Below are 19,634 nucleotides of genomic sequence, written 5' to 3' on the forward strand. Positions count from 1 at the left end.
CAGTACTATACAGTTCTCAAATAATTCTAAATCGCCCAATTTAAGTAAAAATGTTATAATTTCAGAGGTCGCGGTTTAGAGATCGAACTGGACGTCATTCCTCCGCATCTTCAAGTGAAGGTAAAATATTAAAGCTATTCTTGTCCGGCACCTAAGCACCCACAAAGTAATACGCACATGGTAACTCGTAAGCTGGCACAAGTGTGTTTGAAACATAACACACGTGTTATAACGACTTTCGTTTTCAGGCTGTGTTAGGATAAGGCAAGTTTTGTTAATTCGTCCTTGCATTCATGTTTCGAGCTATACTGTGGGAAATATGGGATACCATAAGCACCGAAAATTCATATTTTCTTGTTTTAAAAATTAATACCGCCATTTTCGAGAAAAATACAACAATTTTGAAAATATTATTTGTTTACTACCAAACAGAACAAAAAAAGAGATTTAAAACATGTCCCATTCTACCCCACCCTGCCATACATTATTTTTGCATTAGATAATCAAGGCCAGAGAAACAGAAGACGTGTTCTCTCGCGCCACCTCTCGGATTTGGTGATTTATACTCGATCTATAGAATTCCCAGGTTTCGACGCCACCACTGAAGGTATATACAATTTTATACATTCGTTCTCACCTTCCTTGTCACAGACGAGGCAGATAAAGAAACGTCAATTTTTTAGGTTTATGCAGATGACTAGCAAACATGCAATGCCCCTGATCACTAGTAGAATGGAACGTAACGTTTATACATTCTTGTTTTACTTATATTTTGCCACAATATCAACTGAATTATATAATGCTGTTTCCCACATATTTTTTTATAGCTTGTTTTAATAAACGTCGTTTGGTGTTGATTCTCTTCATTGTTCTAATTTAAGCTTTATTGTTGTTTTTGACAAGTTATAGATTATGTTATGTATGCTTTAGAACCGTGGAGGTAGGATGGAACACCTGTAGCACATAATATCTAAATATCCTAATCTTGTTTTAAACAATTAACAATGGTCTGTGGGAGTTGTGAGGATACGTTTTATAATCCTTTAAATGTTATTTTAGGACAAGAAAAATATAAGAGAAATGTGTCTCATATTCCCCAACCTATATATTAAACTATATTAGGGTGGGGGAAATGGGACACCTTTTCATTCTATTTTCCCGTCGCATTTGGTAGTAAACAAAGAAAATTTAAAGAATTATAAAACTGTTTTTCCAGGACTCCTATGGACCGTTGTAAAATGTTTAAAACCTGTTCAGGACATTTGGATATCACGTGTTAAAGGTGTCCCATCTTTCCCCATCCTACTATATATATTAAAGCTAGCTGTATTACCAGGAGCATTTGAAGTGTGGTCCTTCAGTGAGAAAAAGGCTCAAGCACTGGTTGAATCCAGAGCTTCCGACATGGTCCGACTCAACAAGACAAGACTGAGTCGTATTTATCCATCTTCGCTTCGTTTTAGTTCAAGTAATTTTAATCCGACTTATTACTGGAGCGCCGGATGTCAACTGGGTAAGTCCAATGCATGTTTAAAGCCATATACATCCTATAGGTCTCTTTTGTGATGGGGGTCGTTTTCTATTTCTTTGGAAAAATGTTTGGTAGGGTAAATATAATGTATTTTACACCTTCCCACTAAAGAAAAACGCAAACAAAACTTAACAAATTATTTTAAACCAATTGCGAGAGTCACCATTTTTTCTCGCTTTTGGACACCCAATGGGGCAGTTGAAAAACTCGGTGTTTCTATGACTTTGGTTTGGTTTTACCCTATGAGAATAGATTGCATAAACCAAACTACGCGCACAAAAGAGCAAAAAAATGAGGTTTTTCAACAATGCATTTTTGATTTACGTCCCCCACTTTTAGTGCCTGTATTTTAAATTCAGCAAATAATTTTAGCAGGACTTTAAAAATAATCAACGCAAGTTTACAAATGTAGATTGCTGGTTGCTGCACGCTATGTAATCACGTTATAAAGCGTAATCATCAGTTCTAAAGTAACGACATTCGCATTTCACGATTAGCAAGGGACTGTTTGTCGATTGATTTAACAGATTCCAACGTTGTCACGCACACGTAAAAATATTCGATAATTTTTTACTATACTGAAAATACCGACACTCAACAGTGGTTAGCGTGCCTGCCTGTAGCCCAGTGTATACTGGGTTCGAGGCTTGACGCTGCTACGATTGCCGGCGTATGTGTCCTTGGGCAAGACACCCTTTGATATAATGTCTCGCTATGGCGGACGAAACGGTCCTTCAAGATCACAAAACAAATAATTGCGAAAGAATTCTACCACACTCAATGTATTTAAGTAGAATAACGAACTTACAGAACGTTTGCGTAAAGTTTTTACGTCACTTAATTATTTAGTTTCAGTTTGGAAGTGTGTGAACGATTGCATATCATGCATCGGGCTAATGTGTCACGGTATCAATGAGAAATACGAGCTGCAAAACCAATTAAATATTAATTTTATCAAATAATTGGCTCGGCAAATACGTATCGTGACCTTAATATGGATATATATAATGGCTTATTTAATAGCTTTGTTATAAAAAGCAATTCAAAGAAACGTTGTTGACTGTAATCTGCAGTCAATAAGATAAAATACTTGATCATTGTGACGTGCATTACGCCCCGCACGTTTCTTGCAAAGCTATGCTTAAGAAATGTCTTAAATATGCGGCTATCCGATGTCCTACCGCTGGCGGTTCATGACAAATGCGTTTTGTGTTATTTTGGTCACATCTCCGTATGTGTTATATCACGAGCAGAGTTTCTGCCTTGCAATGATCAGCGTTGAATAATGAAACCTTAAATGCAACCTTTATTTGACTTATAGTTACACTGTCTCTTTACCCTTGCTTGAATGAATGAAAGTAACCTTCTTGTTCTTACGTGGATGGGAAACGACAGTCGTTATAACACCGGTTTTATTTCTTACACCTCGCGAGCACGCTTACGAGTTGTAACTTTGTGGGTAATTAATTTTGGTAATTTATGCTTGTCATTCAGTTTTTAACGGACGCTGGGTTGGCGTAATTGTCGTTAAACATATTCCCTAAGGACACAGCACACAGCATGTCCATAATGGCAGCAGCACTGAGCCTCGAACCGATAAACTCTTAGCTAGAAGCTGTGGTTAACTACATTTGGCACGAAGAATTTATGACGTCAAGATGGCGTGATATTTTTGGTAATGATGTATAGAAGCTCCTATACTTGACCATTACGTGATTAACCGTGATATAAACTCTTTATACTTTGCTTAGCCCTGCTCTCTTATTGCGTACTTGTGCTAAAAATGATGCTCTGACGAAAATCGTGGTTTATTTCAGTCTAAAACAATTTTTCATAGAAAGGTTATACATCGATGTACTCAAGTTAAACGTGGTTCGACCTGGCATGGCCATTCGCTATATTTTTGTTCCAAAATCAAGCAAATATGATTGCACTCATTAAGTAAAGTAAAAAATCGATCGCGGAAACACGTTTCATGCCAATTTCGGCTGAAAAGTGTAAAACCTAATATAGTATGAATATTGTCCAAAACGTGTTTTTTACGCGCTCTATTTGACTGCAACGCGGAAGTTGCCGCATCGGGCACATCTTATTCACCACATGCTGTTGCGTAAATGGAAGTGTGTTATGTAGGACACTACGTCAATAGCTCGCAGTACGACTTTTGTTGTAAAATATGTTAGATATATTCGTTGGCGACCGGCTGTCCTAACGTCATAGCGTTATTACTAACAATACGCGATAAGTTCGGAGTGCTAGCAGTTGTATGAAGGTCCTTAGTTCCTCTTGCGTTTTTCGTTAGTATCGTCTCGAAAACGTATTTTTCCAGAAGATCAACTTGATCTCCTCGACTATTTGGTTGTATTTTTGGACCAGCAGTGGTGGCGGATCTGTTTCTAATCCCTTCTGATGGCGGTTCTACTCTACCCGCTGCTGATTTCATGGTCTGCGCGCGACTCAATCCAGATTTCGAAGATTCGTTCTCACTTGTGCTTGTTACTACCGGTACAGTGAACCCACATCCAACGTCGTGGTTTTGAATGTCATGTTTTTCCAATTGGGTTTCGAGTTGGCGGTTTTGCTGCGTGGTGTTTCCTACTGCATTTTTATAAGGAAGGTTGCCAGAATGTAATCGAACAGTCGGTAGTTCTGCTGCTCTATTCTCATTGCTGGATTCTGCTGAAAAATTAAAAAATATAGGGTTTTACATCTTATATCACCTAAGTGGTCCTTAATTAACCTTAATACCAAGACATTCAGTTTTGCTGTAAAATGTTTCAGCCGCCTTAAAACCACTGTATTTTTATAAAAAAAAACGTGTTTTATATAAACAGTTTTTATAGGAATACCAATACATTACTTAAGAAGTTTAAAATTGAACAACCGTTAAAGAATTTTGGCTCAATATATGTCACAACCTTTAAGCCACATTACAATATATGGTTGGGTGGGGTAAGATAGGACACCTTTTTATACTATTTTTCTCGACTCCCCCCCATTTGATAGTAAACAAAGAACATTTTAATAACAATTACAAAGCCGTATCATTACCACTCCCATATAAAGAACGTTGTTAATTGTTTAAAACACGACCGAAATACTTGGATGTTATATATGCTAAAGCTAGGTGTCCATCTTCCTCCACCCTACTGTATACCACATATTCAGCATATTTTACCTGACGTTGTAGCGTATGTACTGGAAGTTGTTTTGTCTGAATCTCTCAAAAGAAGCCTCTCATGACCAAGCTTGTTTTTCGTATTAGAAGTTCTGAAATGTTACAGACGTTTCGTAAGTTTAAAGACACGCAAAATGACGTCAACTATAAGCTGAAAATTCGTTATATGTAATTTCTGGACGTAATTGTAACTGGCCGAGGCCAAGAATGCAAAATCGTTGATGCTTTTAATATCACGAAGCAGCAATCAGGCACAACATACAATATATAATAAAACGTTGCAGTGTACGTTTCATACCACGACCTGTGTTGTTGGTTTGGTCAATCACTTCACGATGTAACAAACACAGAGTAACGGCAACTGTTACTTTACGTATCATCGTGAGCTTATTCATTAAAATGATTCCAGAAACTCAGTTTGAGATATAAGTCCTACAACTTTTACTCGATATAATATAGGGTGGGGTAAGATTAACAACAGTGTATGGGAGTCATGAAGATACGGTTTTACAATTCTTTGAATGTTATTTGTTTACTTAAAAATAGAATAAAAAGGCTGCCATCTTTCCCCATCCAACTGTATACCGTTAGAATACCTTGTAAACAACGTTTTAATATCCGGAGAATTAATAATTCCTCACCAAATCAACGGAAAGCTATGCGTTTTATATTTTGAAACAATCTTTACACTTTGAGTCATCTGTTAAATATACAGTCGGTTTGGGGAAGATAGTATATTTTTTATTTTTTTCGTATCATTTACGTAGTAAAAAAGCTAACACCCAAAGAATTATAGAAAAGTATCTCACGACTTTAAAAGAGCGCCGTCAATCCTGAAAACACAGTTAGAATATATAGGATATTATGTAGTAAAGTATCCCATCTTACCCCACAGAATTATATGTATCTAAGCTACCATACCTTCGTCCTTGTAAGAAAATGGCTGCTACAATCATCCAGCAAGCGACCAAACAGCATGCCAGCGTGGCAAAGCCGACGTATAAAATCATGTTTAGTTTATTGTTATTTGCGACGATGTTGCCATCAGCAGTAGCACTCCCAGTTTGGCATTGAACAGCATTATTATTGTTGTTGTCGTTGTTGTTGTTGTTGTTGTTGTTATTGTTGTTGTCTGTTCGGTTCGTTTGGCTGCAGCAGTAGACTTTGAACGTGATCACTAACGGGTAGTCCGATTGGCCTGTAAAAAATACAAATGAACAATGTATAGTATAGGGTGGGGGAAGATGGGACACCTTTATAATCTGATTTCGTGTTGTTACGACTTTCATAAACTTTTGTTAATTGTTTAAAACACGATCAGGATATTTGGATATTATGTGCTAAAGGTGTCCAATCTTACCCCATAATATAATATCCCGTCTTACCCCATAATGTAAAATTATGTGCTTGTTTGTTGCTTTCGTATGTTTCTACTAAACTAAACTAAAAATATTTCGCTGAATTCAATTGACATTCTATGAACGTGTCTTTTTCATGAACCAAATATGTCATTTCCTTGTTAGACTTAAGATGCTACAACTCGACGATCAAGTCTTACGTGTTGCATATACGTAATATGACGGCATAAAACAGTAAACAAACTATATATACTATACTACTATAGTATACGCCGTTGTTTGTTTTATTCTATTTAGCGTTACATTAAAAATACGAATTTCGGAAAATATCCCTGTTGAATATTTGAATATCGACTACTAATGAAGCGCAGGCTAAACTTTTTCATAGGATTATTGTGCCAAATCCGGTCCAAATCCCAGCTCCTTGACCAGGGCCTCATAAAACAAAACGACTGAGCATTTTTGGTTCATATATCTGGTCGGTTCCAGTTTTTCGTTTATCCTTAATTGCAAAATATGTTTTCATTCTCTTTACTTGTCCCTCAATTTTATAGTAAACAAAGAATATTTACATAATTATCTAACCGTATAGCCCTGCGACTCTAAAATAACGTTTTTTTATTGTTAAAAATACGCTTAGGAAATATGGTATTTGGGCTCGAATAGTATTTTATCTTACGATACAGTAGCTATAGTAAATTTTACCTGACACCACTTTTGGAGTGACCGATTGCTGTTTTGCGCCAATAGTCAGCTGGTTACACGATGACAGTACCCCACTAGTTGCATGGTACACCCATTCTACGTATTTATTTTGCGACGTGGTTTTACATAGCGACTGACAGCTTTTCACCATCAATGCACAATCCAATAAATTAGAAGCAGTTGTCGGTTGCTGCGCTGATGTCGTTTGGAATGGGAGTAATAAACTAACCAAGATTGCGGACAGAAGCATTTTTAAATTCCTATGTAATTTTCTAAGCTTTTCCAATCACAGTTATATTGATCTGAAATGAAAACATCTACTTTCAGAATTGCTATAAGGTTTAAAAAACTGATCCTTATTTCTTGAATACGAAATTCCAAGTCTTACCGCAGAAGAGTTTTAAACGTGCTGACTAAATTGTCCCTTTTTTCTTTTCTCATTAAATTCTATACACTAGTATATAGCAGCCATCAATCGCCGCTCGATGTGTTCTGCCGAGGCCTCAAATGTACACTGTGTCTTGTCACGTATTTCCGGGCCAGTTCAATCATGTCCCTCAGCTGAGATACGTCATTCTCGTCATGCATGCATCCGGCACTGCAGCGGACAAAACAGGTAAACTTTCACGATTGTCTGACGTCAGCATAATGCCTTTAAAAATAAGATGGACGTTTGAACCGCAAGAGAGGATTTATCAATGTCAAACACAGTTCATGTGCGTGTAGGGTCCGTTGGGTCTTATTATGAACAAAAACTGTCTTTAAATTGATCATTATGCTTCTGAAGTTGTATTTTACTCTTTCTGGCTTTCGTCCATGCAAAAATACAGTTTTCCTTTTTTACTAAACTATCTTTACAATTAATCACTATGCTTATGAAGTTGTATTTACCTGTCCAAACACTGGTTGTCTTCTACACATAAATACAACTTTACTTATTTACGAATAGTAGTTTGAGCAATTGTCACATTGCAAAGACAAGGTACTTGATCATAGGCGTTACGAAATAATGACACGTATTACTTTGCAACTAGACCAGTTTACACCTTAGACCTATAACAAATTCTGAATCTGGTCGCTTACAAGAGAATCAGACCATGTTATAAATCATGAGTCAACAGCTTGTAGTTTAAACAAGGTCACATTTTATTAGTTTACGTGGCGATACAGGACATTATATGGTATAAACGTTGTACCACCCGCGGCAAATGTTTAAATCTCTGAATAAATGTGGGAGTTGTTTACATCACTGTGCAGGTCGCTCATTGGATCTCTAGTTTCATCTGGTCTTGATATCATAACCCTTGGAACGTCTGGCGTCGGAGAATCGTTGGTGGTAGGCTCCAAATAAGCGTCATATTTGACTTCAACTAAGTCCAGCGGAGGCGGGGGCAATGGGTTCCCCTTTTTCTTTTGCTTGTGCTGTTTAATCAGTTTAGTCTCTGGTATATACCCCATGTCTTCTTCGCTCTGTCGTTTAGGATTCCTATGCTTACTTGTTTCGCTGGAATCCGGGATATCGGTAAAGGAATGTGTCAGTACTGGCGGGGGAAGAGGTATGTTGTCAGTTCCTTGATGATTTAAAGCTGGGTAACTTCCCCCAACTATTTGTTCGGTTCTTTGTAGCCCCCCTGCTTTATACACTGCAGTATCCCCGCCCTTTTCGTGGCTTAGCCGTTGGTAGTTTTCCGGGACTTTTGTGTTGGTTGGCTGATTCGGTAATGCGCATTGAGATGCCTTGTTATTTGCCCTCTGAATTAAAATATCGAGTTTACGAATTAAAATATCGGTTGATACTCTGGGTAAGATGGATACTGTTAGCACCCAATTCTCATATTTCCGGATCGTGTTCTGAACAATTAACAACGCCCTTTTAGAATAGTAAGGATATCGTTATTAGTAGGGTGGGGGAAGACGGGACACACCTTTAGCACATATTATTTAAATATCCTGATCGTGTTTTAAACAATTAACAACGGTCTATGGGAGTCGTGAGGATACAGTTTTATAATTCTTTGAATGTTCTTGGTTAACTATACCTAATAGGATGAGAAAATAGAATGAAAATATGTCCCGTCTCCCCCCATTCTACTATACAATTCCATAAATATTCTTTTTTTACCAAATAGGACAAGGACAGATAACAATGTCCCACTGTACCCCAAGCCCACTGTAATATAATTATTTTTTCCGTTTAATTACGATAGCAAGGATAAACGAAATGATATAGCGAAAACAAGTATAAAAAACGTAGAAAACGTATAAAAAACGTATTTTCGATTAAGATAGAAACAAAATATGATGTCTGCAACTAGAATTTATTACGCGTGTACTTACCATTGTACGCACACAAACGATCAGGCACACAATTAAACAGAGCGCAAGTACACCAGTGGCTCCAGCTAAAATCCAAGTCAAAATACTGTGCTGTGGAGCTTCTTGTAAACGTGTGCTAACTGCTAAAAAACAGTATAAGTTAACATTGAAAAGAGCTATATTATAGCTATAACATCAATTTTGTTGTAAACGAGCTTTTAATAGACATTCTAAATCAGGTTTAGGCTTAAAGAGGCATATCCCAACGAAAAAATTTGTATATGGATAGAAATGCCCAAATGTGATCTAAAGGTACCACCAGGGTTTAGAAATTGGAGCAAACTTTAGAAAACATCACACAAAAACGGTAAATAACACTAGTTTAAACGCTGTGCTTGTCAGATTATTGTGCTTGTCAGATTATTGTTATACCATAGTATGCTGAAGTGACAGTATACTATGGTTATACTTACGCGGCATTGTAAAGTTATCTGAGTTGTTCCAACTTCTATTAACCCATGGAAAAAGTGTTGAGCTGTTTAATAATTCACCTCTTAAGCATGGTCTATAATAATATAATGTATGGTTATATAATATATTTTGATTGCCTCCATATAGATTGAATTATTGCAATGAGTCTCATGTTATACAAGTATGGAATGAGATAGTTTATGAATGAATAAATGCAACTTTTTTATATATATATCCCCGCGTAGCGGTCCAGGGACCGTCGTTATAACACTTGCGTTTTATTTCACCTGGTGCCCATTTACGAGTTACCACGTATATGAATCTTTGTGGGTAAACGCATATATAGTCTATATCTCATACCTTTGATTGCATGCTTCGTATTCCAACTTGTAAGGTTTCCTCTCAGTACTAACACAGAACAATCCAATCCTTTCACCAGACGTGCAAAGTTTAACTCGAACTCTAACACCACTCCCACAAGGTCTGCTACATGGGGCTTCGTCTATAATGAAAAATACGATCATTTTTACATTAAAAAAACAACAAAAATACTACATATAGTAGGGTGGGGAAAATGGGACGTTTTTTATTATTTTTTGCCTATTTTCTTGTCCCATTTGTTGGTAAGAAAAGAACAGTTAAATAATTGTAAAACCGTATACCACTTCCATATACCGTTGTTAATTGTTTAAAACACGATCAGAACATTTGAATATTATGTGCTAAATCCTAATTTTCCTAGGCATGCAAGTTTTGGCTTAAAAACATTATTTTCTAGGATATTTGAACTTGAGCTTGAAACTGTCTTATACGTACATATGATATTAAAAGTAAACTTACAGCTGGGGTTGTTCCACAATACCCATTCCCCGGTACAACTGCCTTCGTCATAACAAAACTTGTACTTAAAAGCTTGACAGTCGTTATTTCTGTAAATATGAATGAATGAATGAATGAATGAATGAATGAATGAATGAATGTAACTTATTTATCCTCGCGTGGTGGGGCAACGGTCATTGTAACACTGGTGTTTTGTTTCATACACCCCGCGCACGCTTACCAGTAAACACGTATATAACTCTGTTAGTAATTATGTTAAGTGACATTTCCCCTATTAGAATTTTAGTTAATGTAAATTCCTACAACAAAAATGTTGGATTTTGCATGACTAAGTCAAAATTAAAAAGGCAGCACGATTTGCAGTACCGAGTCGCGGTATATACAGCAAGTAATTGCATAGCATTACACGACGCACATGTAGTTCCGATATTGCAGTCGTCATCTAAAATGCTGAACGTCTGTTGTTGTAACTTAAACGTCACAAAATACGCACGAACTAATATTAACATTTCCAACACACGTAAATCACACTGGATTTTCAGTATAAATAAGCACTATAATAGAATGTATAAATACATTCTTATTTCAAAGAATTTTCACACATTAGTTTTTAATGTGCAGTCGGCGCATGTTGAAGTAGTTAGATCGATTGCCTCTAGCTTAGATGATACAGGTTCGAGGCCCTATACTACTATTCTTGGCGCATGTATCATTGGGCAAGACACAGCCCCAAATCGTTTATTATTGGGTTTTCTAAACTGTCAGTCATACATGTTGCAATGACTAACATTTTTCTGTTACTTTCCATATCCTAAATTTGCTCTTTATTCATGTATTCAAAAGTATACATAAATGTTAGGTTTTTAATTCCATGTTACCGTAGTGTACAGGGTTTGCTTTGCACGCGAATTCCTTTATGACAAGTAAAAGAAGATGTCGTTTCACATCTGGACCACGCACTCCACTCTAAAAAACATGAATATTTTAGTATAGATCACCAAGTTACAGTTTAACCCTAAAGTATGGTAAATAATCTTTTAACGGCTTATCTAGTATGAAAAACACAGTGCATTTCCAGCGTTTCGTCAGCCAATCGGCAGGACGTGACATATAGTGAGGATGGGGGAAGGTGGGACACCTTTAGAACGTAATAGCTAAATGCCCTGGTTGTGTTTTAAACAATTAATGAAAAGGTGTCCCATCTCCCCCAACCTCGCTAAAATAATTTGCCCTCCTTTTATTTACTGATAACACTTTTATACCAATTCCGTCGTTTTCTGGGCATGTACACTTGCTGTTGTTTCTTCTAAACCTATATTCCACGTGAAATATAGGATAGGCGTCATCGCCTATTACAGTCGCCGCAGTTGTCCCTGTCTGTGTTAAAACATATGCAGTTAAATCAAACCCAAACATTTTAAACTTGCACAAAATACCTGGCAATTTACAGCTTGTACCAAAACACTTAGCAGTAAAACAGACACCAGCATTCTGTATGGCTTGCAAGTGAGCAGAAACTTTAAAATACTCTTGTTTAGAAAAAAACTGCCCCAGAAAAAGATTGGCAAGTTTTTTTTTTCTATTTGCCTCTACTATATCTTGTGCATCTGTTCTTCGCTGTTACAACATAAAGAAAATGTGCATCTGATAACGTACAAATCATGTTACTTTCACTCGTTTCCGGGGCGTAACATGAATTAATCTGTCTTGTCACAACTTTTTACCACGAATCCGTGTGCGACTGACAGCCACGACAATAAGCCTGAACGATACAGCGAAATCTATATATCGCTGGCACTGAACAAACACATATAGGATGGGGGAAGATGGAACACCTTTAGCATATAATATCCAAATATCCTGATCGTGTTTTACACATTTAATAATGGTCTATTGAAGTCGTGAAGATTTTCTTTGTTTACTACCACATGTGACGAAAAAATAGAATGGAAAGTTGATCCTTCTTCCCCCTATGTGCTAACTGATTCATGTTACCCCACGGTACTACATCTTGGCGAATGCCTAAATATAATACCAACAAAAATCAATTTTACATTGTTTATACTTTTAGTTGCCCTAAACCACCAAACCCGTGACCGTTTCATGCAACTCAACGATGCGATGTTCGAACTCAACGGTGGATACGGATATGTTCCTAAACCGCAGTGTTTGTTGGAGGTATCATAATGACATATAGAATACTAGTATAGATATAAAAATAAAATAAATGAATGTAAATGGTTTATCCTTATACGTGCTGGTGGGGTAAAGTCGTTACACAGGTATTTCGTTTTACATATATAATATTAAAAATAATAACCTAAATTCACCCATTTAATGTGGTCTTGGGTAATGCTTATAGGATAATACCTTTAAACAGATGCATTCGTTTGTGTTTCGCCAAAATTTTCAGAATAAAAATAGAAAACTTTATTCTTTTAGATCTTACAATAGGTACATTGTGTATATTTTTGCTTTTTTACTCTTACAGAGCGAACATTTTAATCCTTTGGCAACGTCATTTCCCAAAAACCGTGACGTCATGCAGCTATCTATTCACGTCATCAGCGGTCAACATTTGCCGAAACCACCAAGCAGCGTTCTTGGCGAAAGGGGGGAGGTATTGACATTAAAATATTTAGCAAAAATAATACAGTATAGGTTGGGGTAAGACGGTCCATGTTTTCAAATTTTTTTATCGTTCTATTAGGTAGTAAAACTAAATCTTTTATCTTACTTTTCTACGTTTTGGTAAAAAAAGTATGTTTTTAATGCTAGCACTTCGTAAGTTATTGTTGAGTTTTCTTTCTAATAGATCATCGACCCATTCGTTGAAGTGGAAATTTACGGAGTGAACATAGACAGCGCAAAGAAGCAAACGTCTGTAGTCGATGACAACGGTAGGTGGCGCTAGAACACCGTTGGGCACTATAGGCTAGGGTTTAAATGGTAAATTTATTTTGAAATAATAAAAAAAAATATTATTCATAATTTTATTTGTCTCTTCGATTACGGTTAGCGAAGCTTAAAAATATTTTGTACGAAAAGACAGAATAAAGCGACAAAGCAACAGTTGTTAAAACACGCTTAAAGGCGTGGTCGCTAAACCTGGTTGTATATTTAACTGTTGTTTTTTACCATATACCACTGTCATTAATACTTGCTAGTTGTGACAATTTTCTTAGTAAATCATTCATTGCTTTTCTCTTTGGTTCGCTTAGTAGTGTATGTTTCTGAACGAAAAGGTTTACTAAACGTTTGGGGTTTACTTACGAATATTACAGTTTGAAAATTGTTGTTACATAGAACATGTTCTTAGCTGGTTATACTTTTTATACAAGGTTTCAACCCAGTGTGGGACCAGCAGTTAGACTTTACAATATTCTACCCTGAGCTTGCCTTTGTAAGGTTGGCTGTTTGGGATAGTGACCCGATCGGACGAGATTTCATTGGCCAAAGAACTATTGCAGTAAAAGCAATGAACACGGGTAAACAAATAACAACATTTAAATCGTAGTTATATGTCCTGTATGATATAAAAATATAAAATACAAGTTTTATAAATTGACATTATTTAAATTGTGATAACAAAAAAATATTATCGATGAATTGCATTGATTTATTTATTTAAATACGACTCATAACATTTGAAAAATGGTTAATACGGTACATATATATGCATATTACAACTTTTATTGCATTTTATATATAGTAGGGTAGGGAAAGATGGGTCACCTTTTCATTCTATTTTCTCGTCCAATTTCGTAGTAATCAAATAACAATAAAATAATTACAAAACCATATCCTTACGAATACCATAGACCGTTCTTAAAATCACGATTAAGATATTTGAATATTATGTGCTAAAGGTGTCCCGTCTTCCCTCACCTTAATATGTTTCTTTTATGTTAACGCTGTGCGTTTTATAACAAGGTTATCGTCATATCCACTTGACTGGTTCACCGTACGCTTCTATCTTCGTTAAAATCACAAAAGTCATGTCGAATAAAAAGGTAAGGCTACATAATACTAATAACTTTTATAATAACTCAATAAATAATAATAACGTATTTTTGTCTCTTCGGTTACAATAGCAAAGATTAAAAAAAATTAAAACGAAAGGACAGAATTTTGCGACCAAACGGTAGTCGTTAAAACATGCTTACGTTTAAAACATTTAACATTTATTTGAAAAAAAGAAATATGGTCTCTACATCTAGTAGTAAATTGATATTCGATTTGTTGTCATTTATATGCATTTTTTCTTTTCAGCTAACGAAGAAAACTACGTTATACAAAATGACTTCAAAATTACAGCGCAACAAAAAATCTACTCCGAAAGGGTAAATATAGTAACAAAAACTATTATAAATGTTATACGCTTTATATTAGAGTAAAAATATTATAAATATAGGGACACAGTAAAAAAACAGTCAAAGAACTATAAAAGCGTATCCTCATGACTCCCATGAACCGTTGTTAATTGTATAAAACACGTGCTGGAGGTGTCCCGTCTCCCCCACCTACTGTATTCCATAGCGTCATTATCTTGGTATGGCATATATACGTCAGTTGTAGAAAACACAGAAACCAGTATTTGACTTGTACTACAAGACCAAACGAGCAATAACTACACGCAGAAACATTGGGCCCACAACGACTGTGTCAAAACAAAACACTCTATCTGCAATGACGTCATTCAGTACGCGAAAATCACTGACTTCTAACAGTTCGCCAGTCGTTGAGACAAAGTTCCGGGATATGTGCGCAGGGGAAAATGTGGAAAACGAGGCTAGGTCGACGGATATTATAAATACACGTAAGTTATTTTGGTTGAATTTGCATAAAGTTGCGTAATGTATTTTTTTGCCAGTGTCTAGAGCTATTAACCGCATTCGGCAAATTGCACAACGTTTCTACGATTCGCTTGATAACTTTTAACAAGTTCCGCTTCCCAAAGTACCCAAAAAGAGTTTCATTAAACATCGGAACATAGCTCTAACCACTCCGTAGCATAACTCTAGCAAATGCTCAAAACTCGGTTTCCAAGTCCATATACGGCTGGGCAAGCTGTCGAAGTTGCCGCGCTAAATATAGCCGATCTTTTGCTGGTGTATGTAACCTATTGTTTGTAATAATTTCTTCCAAACTACTTAAGCTTATCCGAATGTTTTGGGTTAAATAAGCCTCTTTCCTGTGCACAGGAATCCAAGAGTCACCTGACGTAACAAAGATATCCTGTGACGTCACAGACGCCCCACGCGTCCTGCCAAAATGTAAGGAGATTTGTATGATTAGTTTTTTCTAAGTGTTTAGTTTAACTCAATTTAATCTTAACTTAATTTTATCTTTTCGCTGCATTGGATTATAGCGGCTCTTTGAACAAGGACAACATTCAAGGTAACACTTGTCAGTATATCACTCGAACATATCTTAGCTTTTACGCTTATTTTGTTCAAACCATACCAAAAAAGCTATTTTTTCTATCTAATTTTTCCAGAATTTTAATTGGTTGTTACCGTGTTTTGGCTGTTTTGACGGTTAGGTCTAAAACAGCAGTACAGTTCCGCTCAAGAATCTGATTATTTCGATCTGTCTATCATTACACCCCGCTGACGACCGTTATCTAGATTACGTCATCGCAACAGTCATAACGAGCCACATAATTACAGGAGCTTCGTGAAACTTCAGTCAATCGTACCGACAAGCGTTTATTTATGTTTCTTCGGTTCGTTTCCTGGCTTACAGATCACTTCGAAAGCGGCGCGCGTGTTGAGACCGCAAAATTCGATCCGTGAGCAGAGTGGTTCATTTATTTAAGCGAATCGACAGTCGGTTAGTTTTAGTTTGCTCACTCTAAAAATGGTAGGGGACGATGATTGAAAATGATATCATAGGAAATGCGGGTGAAATACTCTTGCGTGTTATACGTGACCTTCTGTATCGCAAGCGTTGTTTTCATAATTCCAGAGCTTTTCGGTTTTCCTATTTAGACTAAAATTCGAAACCGTTCCTGTTTCCATTAGCAGGCGAGACGACCGTATTGTAAACACCTTTCTGTCAGTGATGTAATCGTAGAGTTTGATGATATGCCGCAGTCATGCAAGGTCTCAGCGTGAATGACACCTCGGCTGTTTATTAGGTTGTTGTTTACAGCAAGTGCGCACAGTGGGGGGTAAATAGATTCTTTAGCAAATTCGAATAATCAGCGCGGTGTATCGAACGCGTCGCAACGGGAAGTCGCGTGTCGCTATCTCTTGTTCGAGAAAGGCGTTCGTGGCAAAGAAGACGGCGTTACACTTGGCTATATAAGTTCTTGCGCACCGTATTGAATCGTCAGTGCTTATAATCGCTCTTGTTGTGCACTAGCTTTGTTTATTCAGTTATACCTTAGGTTCAGGCGAGTAGCAATAGTATTAGCATTATTAGTCACGTTAAGCGTGTATATGATCGTAATCCTTATGCTGTATTAAATCTCACGGTTGGTTATATTGTTTTTCAGACCGATACGCTTCCCTTCCAAGAACCCGTAAACCTGATTTAATTAAAACTTCGAAAATCCGATCGAAAGAAGCCGAAGACGCAGTTTTGAATCTTGCCCCATTACCGTCGAATCAACATAAAACCAAAACCATGACGCAACTTCAAGGAAATGAAAAGAAGACCAGTCGCATCTCGGCCTACTTCTCCAAGCTGCTCCGGAAGAAAAAGAAAAATACCAAGCGTTGCTACACCGATTGCAACAATGACGTCATTACTGATGACGCAAGGAACGGGAAAAAGCGAGCCAAAACATCGAGGCATAATATCAGCACTGTGTCCGTGGAACTGAGTGTGATAAAGGGGAATCATCCTCCGGACATGCTACGTGAGGATGAGATGATCAGTGACGTCTTGGAAGAAACAGAGGTCCGAGAAGATTTTAAAAACGTCGCTTCCTCTAAATCTGCGATTACTTCAACGCCAATAGACCTGGAAAAGAAACGAAGCCCTCAGAAAAACCGAAACAAGAACAACAACAGCAATTCTAAGAGGAATGCCTCACGAAAACTGATGGATGAGGAACTTAACCTGGAGTTAAAGACCTCGAACAAGATTCAGTCGTTGCAAAACCACCGCGACGAACCGAATCCTTCCAGTGCTGGCATTTACACCACATTGAGGAACCAAGAACCCAGCGGAACGAAAGACGAACAGTCGGGTTGTTCAACTAAGCAAACAAGTGTTGAAGGTATGGGGTCTGAGTGCCAGCAGTTCAGACGGAGTCGTAGTTTCTCTGGAAAACAAATCGCAGCTCGAAGAAATGGTAGCGAGGGTGGGAAAAGGTCTGCGTTAAGTGTTTTCAATCCAAACTCGCCGATAAGAACGATCACTGCTGAACAGAGAAGTAGAAGCGTAGGTAACGTTAGTTGCGATATTGGCAATCAGTCTGTTGCTGCTAAACAGTTGTCGCCTAAGAAAAGTAAGACACAACCCCCGAAAAGCAGCCTTGCGCCCAAATTCCGCTGTACGAGCTTGATGGATCTTTCTAGAGATGAATTAAAGAAAAAAGAAACCGCGAGAATACAGCACAACAAAGACTGCGCGCCGGCCCGAAAACCAGTGCGTCGTGTGAACTCCAGACCACAACAGATGGTTGGTAGTAATAGTTTGGCGCAACAGATTATTAAATTAACTTCCGCGACTCCACGCTCTGAGATCGATCAGCGTCGACGCCGTCCAGGGGCGAACGTCACTCGCCCAAAATCTGTCATGGAACCACTTGAATCAGACTATGTAACCATTACGCCTATCTCGACACCCTACATTCCAGACCACCAGAACAGATACTCGACCGTGAACAGCACAAGCCACATGAAGACAGATCGTAAACTTTCGTGGCTGACACCGTCAAAGTCGCTGGGGTCTTTAGTGCCGGAAACTTACGAAAATACGCCGAAACGAAGTTGCAACGACACTTTTGTAAGCGTGGATTCTTACGTCTCACCGGCAGTAGATTACCAAGCGGAAGCCAAAGAGCTGTTGGCAAGGTTACGGCTCTCGATGAAGGAGGCAGTACCAGAACGTACACAGTATGTTGCTATGGCACCGCATGCTTATACAAGTAGTTACCAGCCCCAACGAAGCTATAGAAGATCAAAAAGTGTCGAAGCATTGGCAGCACAAACACATCGAAAACCAGTAACGCAGCAAGACACACAGGAACTCCACGACGCCACCCAACGACCAGGAACGCGCAGTCGTAACCGGGCACGCAACATCAACAAACGCTTCAGCATGTACAACTCCAACGAAAACGTAGCAGCTATAGCAGCTGCGGAGAACGCTTTCAAGTCACCACCAAGTTACAGTGACTACGTTTACATAAGCGGGCTTCAAGCGCCTCCACAATCTACAACTAACGTTCCTCGCCGGCTTCATAAGACAGAACGCTGCTCTCCAAACAACGGTGTTATTGTATCTTCCCGTTCAAGTGACTTTTACCACCTTAACCTAATCATGACTGATCCCCGCTCCAACCCTGATGGTGCAGAAAGATCCCCAGTTTCCGATGGCCACCATCGCGCCAACCACTGCAGGTCGCTAGAGCGCCCGTCTTCCAAGCGACCTCACATCTACTACGCTCTCGATGTTTAATATGTCAAAGTTCGAGTTCGAAATTGTACCTTGTCGTTTATCTTGCTTCGAGTTTCTGACCAATCTTATAGAGTATAATGCTGCTTTGTCGTTTATAGATATATTTATTAGCTAATATTTGCTTTTGCATTTTTCTGTGTTGATGTTCTTAATGCCACTGCCTGTATTTATGTAAAATAAATGGCTCTAGATATATTGTAGTTTTTACAGCAACGTAACGTTATGTTATTGGTGGACTACTTAGTAGTACCTTTGCTTTTCTCTTCCAGACTGCTTTTTATCATTGGTCTGTCGGCTTGGTTGACCTATTTACGAAACAATCTGTGTTGCATTTCCCTTCTATCGTAGCATTAGTATTTTAAAACGCAATACATTTCTTATAAAATATGATCTTGTGATATATGAAAAGTATAGTCTATCGTATAAAAAGAAAGGCTTAAAAGAAAGTAGCCAGGTTTGTATTTGAATAGAATTTTAACAATACTCGGATAAAATAAATTAAAAGGGAGAAATAGCGTTTAAAATGATTAAAAACCGTATGCAGCAAAGCCCGATAAATCAAACCTAAAGTCAAATGTTTTAGACTTATCTTTGATGT

At 37.7% G+C, this 19,634-nt stretch overlaps 3 protein-coding genes across 6 annotated transcripts in view; 1 reads left to right on the forward strand and 2 right to left on the reverse strand.

The window, feature by feature from the left end:
* The window catches only part of LOC149743317 (uncharacterized), a 31,238-nt gene extending 11,815 nt beyond the window's left edge, over nt 1-19,423 (forward strand). For both annotated transcript variants that reach the window (XM_089875788.1, XM_089875797.1), the window contains 12 exons: nt 66-120; nt 500-607; nt 1,337-1,513; nt 12,471-12,577; nt 12,891-13,019; nt 13,215-13,299; nt 13,741-13,887; nt 14,333-14,412; nt 14,672-14,742; nt 15,040-15,218; nt 15,604-15,675; nt 16,902-19,423. In XM_089875788.1, coding sequence (XP_089731914.1) covers nt 66-120; nt 500-607; nt 1,337-1,513; nt 12,471-12,577; nt 12,891-13,019; nt 13,215-13,299; nt 13,741-13,887; nt 14,333-14,412; nt 14,672-14,742; nt 15,040-15,218; nt 15,604-15,675; nt 16,902-19,036 — 3,345 coding nt within the window. In that variant the 3' untranslated portion in view covers nt 19,037-19,423. The remainder of the gene's footprint in view (nt 1-65; nt 121-499; nt 608-1,336; nt 1,514-12,470; nt 12,578-12,890; nt 13,020-13,214; nt 13,300-13,740; nt 13,888-14,332; nt 14,413-14,671; nt 14,743-15,039; nt 15,219-15,603; nt 15,676-16,901) is intronic.
* On the reverse strand, nt 3,319-7,110 carry LOC149743319 (uncharacterized). 2 transcript variants are annotated; one of them, XM_089875847.1, is made up of 4 exons: nt 6,773-7,110; nt 5,631-5,907; nt 4,710-4,801; nt 3,319-4,207 (listed from the first exon to the last, which is right to left on the reverse strand). In XM_089875847.1, exons 1-4 carry the CDS (start codon nt 7,020-7,022, stop codon nt 3,711-3,713), a joined length of 1,116 nt encoding a protein of 371 aa, XP_089731973.1. In that variant the 5' UTR covers nt 7,023-7,110; the 3' UTR covers nt 3,319-3,710. The 2 variants fall into 2 exon arrangements, with proteins under 2 accessions (XP_089731973.1, XP_089731967.1); XM_089875841.1 differs by having other exon boundaries at nt 3,319-4,210.
* On the reverse strand, nt 7,895-12,444 carry LOC149743320 (uncharacterized). Of its 2 annotated transcripts, none has more exons than XM_089875818.1 (8): nt 11,836-12,444; nt 11,662-11,776; nt 11,278-11,365; nt 10,400-10,488; nt 9,920-10,061; nt 9,562-9,653; nt 9,110-9,228; nt 7,895-8,524 (listed from the first exon to the last, which is right to left on the reverse strand). In XM_089875818.1, exons 1-8 carry the CDS (start codon nt 11,887-11,889, stop codon nt 7,985-7,987), a joined length of 1,239 nt encoding a protein of 412 aa, XP_089731944.1. In that variant the 5' UTR covers nt 11,890-12,444; the 3' UTR covers nt 7,895-7,984. The 2 variants fall into 2 exon arrangements, with proteins under 2 accessions (XP_089731944.1, XP_089731935.1); XM_089875809.1 differs by having other exon boundaries at nt 9,110-9,231; nt 11,836-12,442.
* Nucleotides 19,424-19,634: the final 211 nt, after the last annotated feature.

The sequence above is a fragment of the Ciona robusta genome, chromosome 1 (assembly GCF_009617815.1).
Source record: "Ciona robusta chromosome 1, ASM961781v2".
NCBI classification, from domain to species: domain Eukaryota; kingdom Metazoa; phylum Chordata; class Ascidiacea; order Phlebobranchia; family Cionidae; genus Ciona; species Ciona robusta.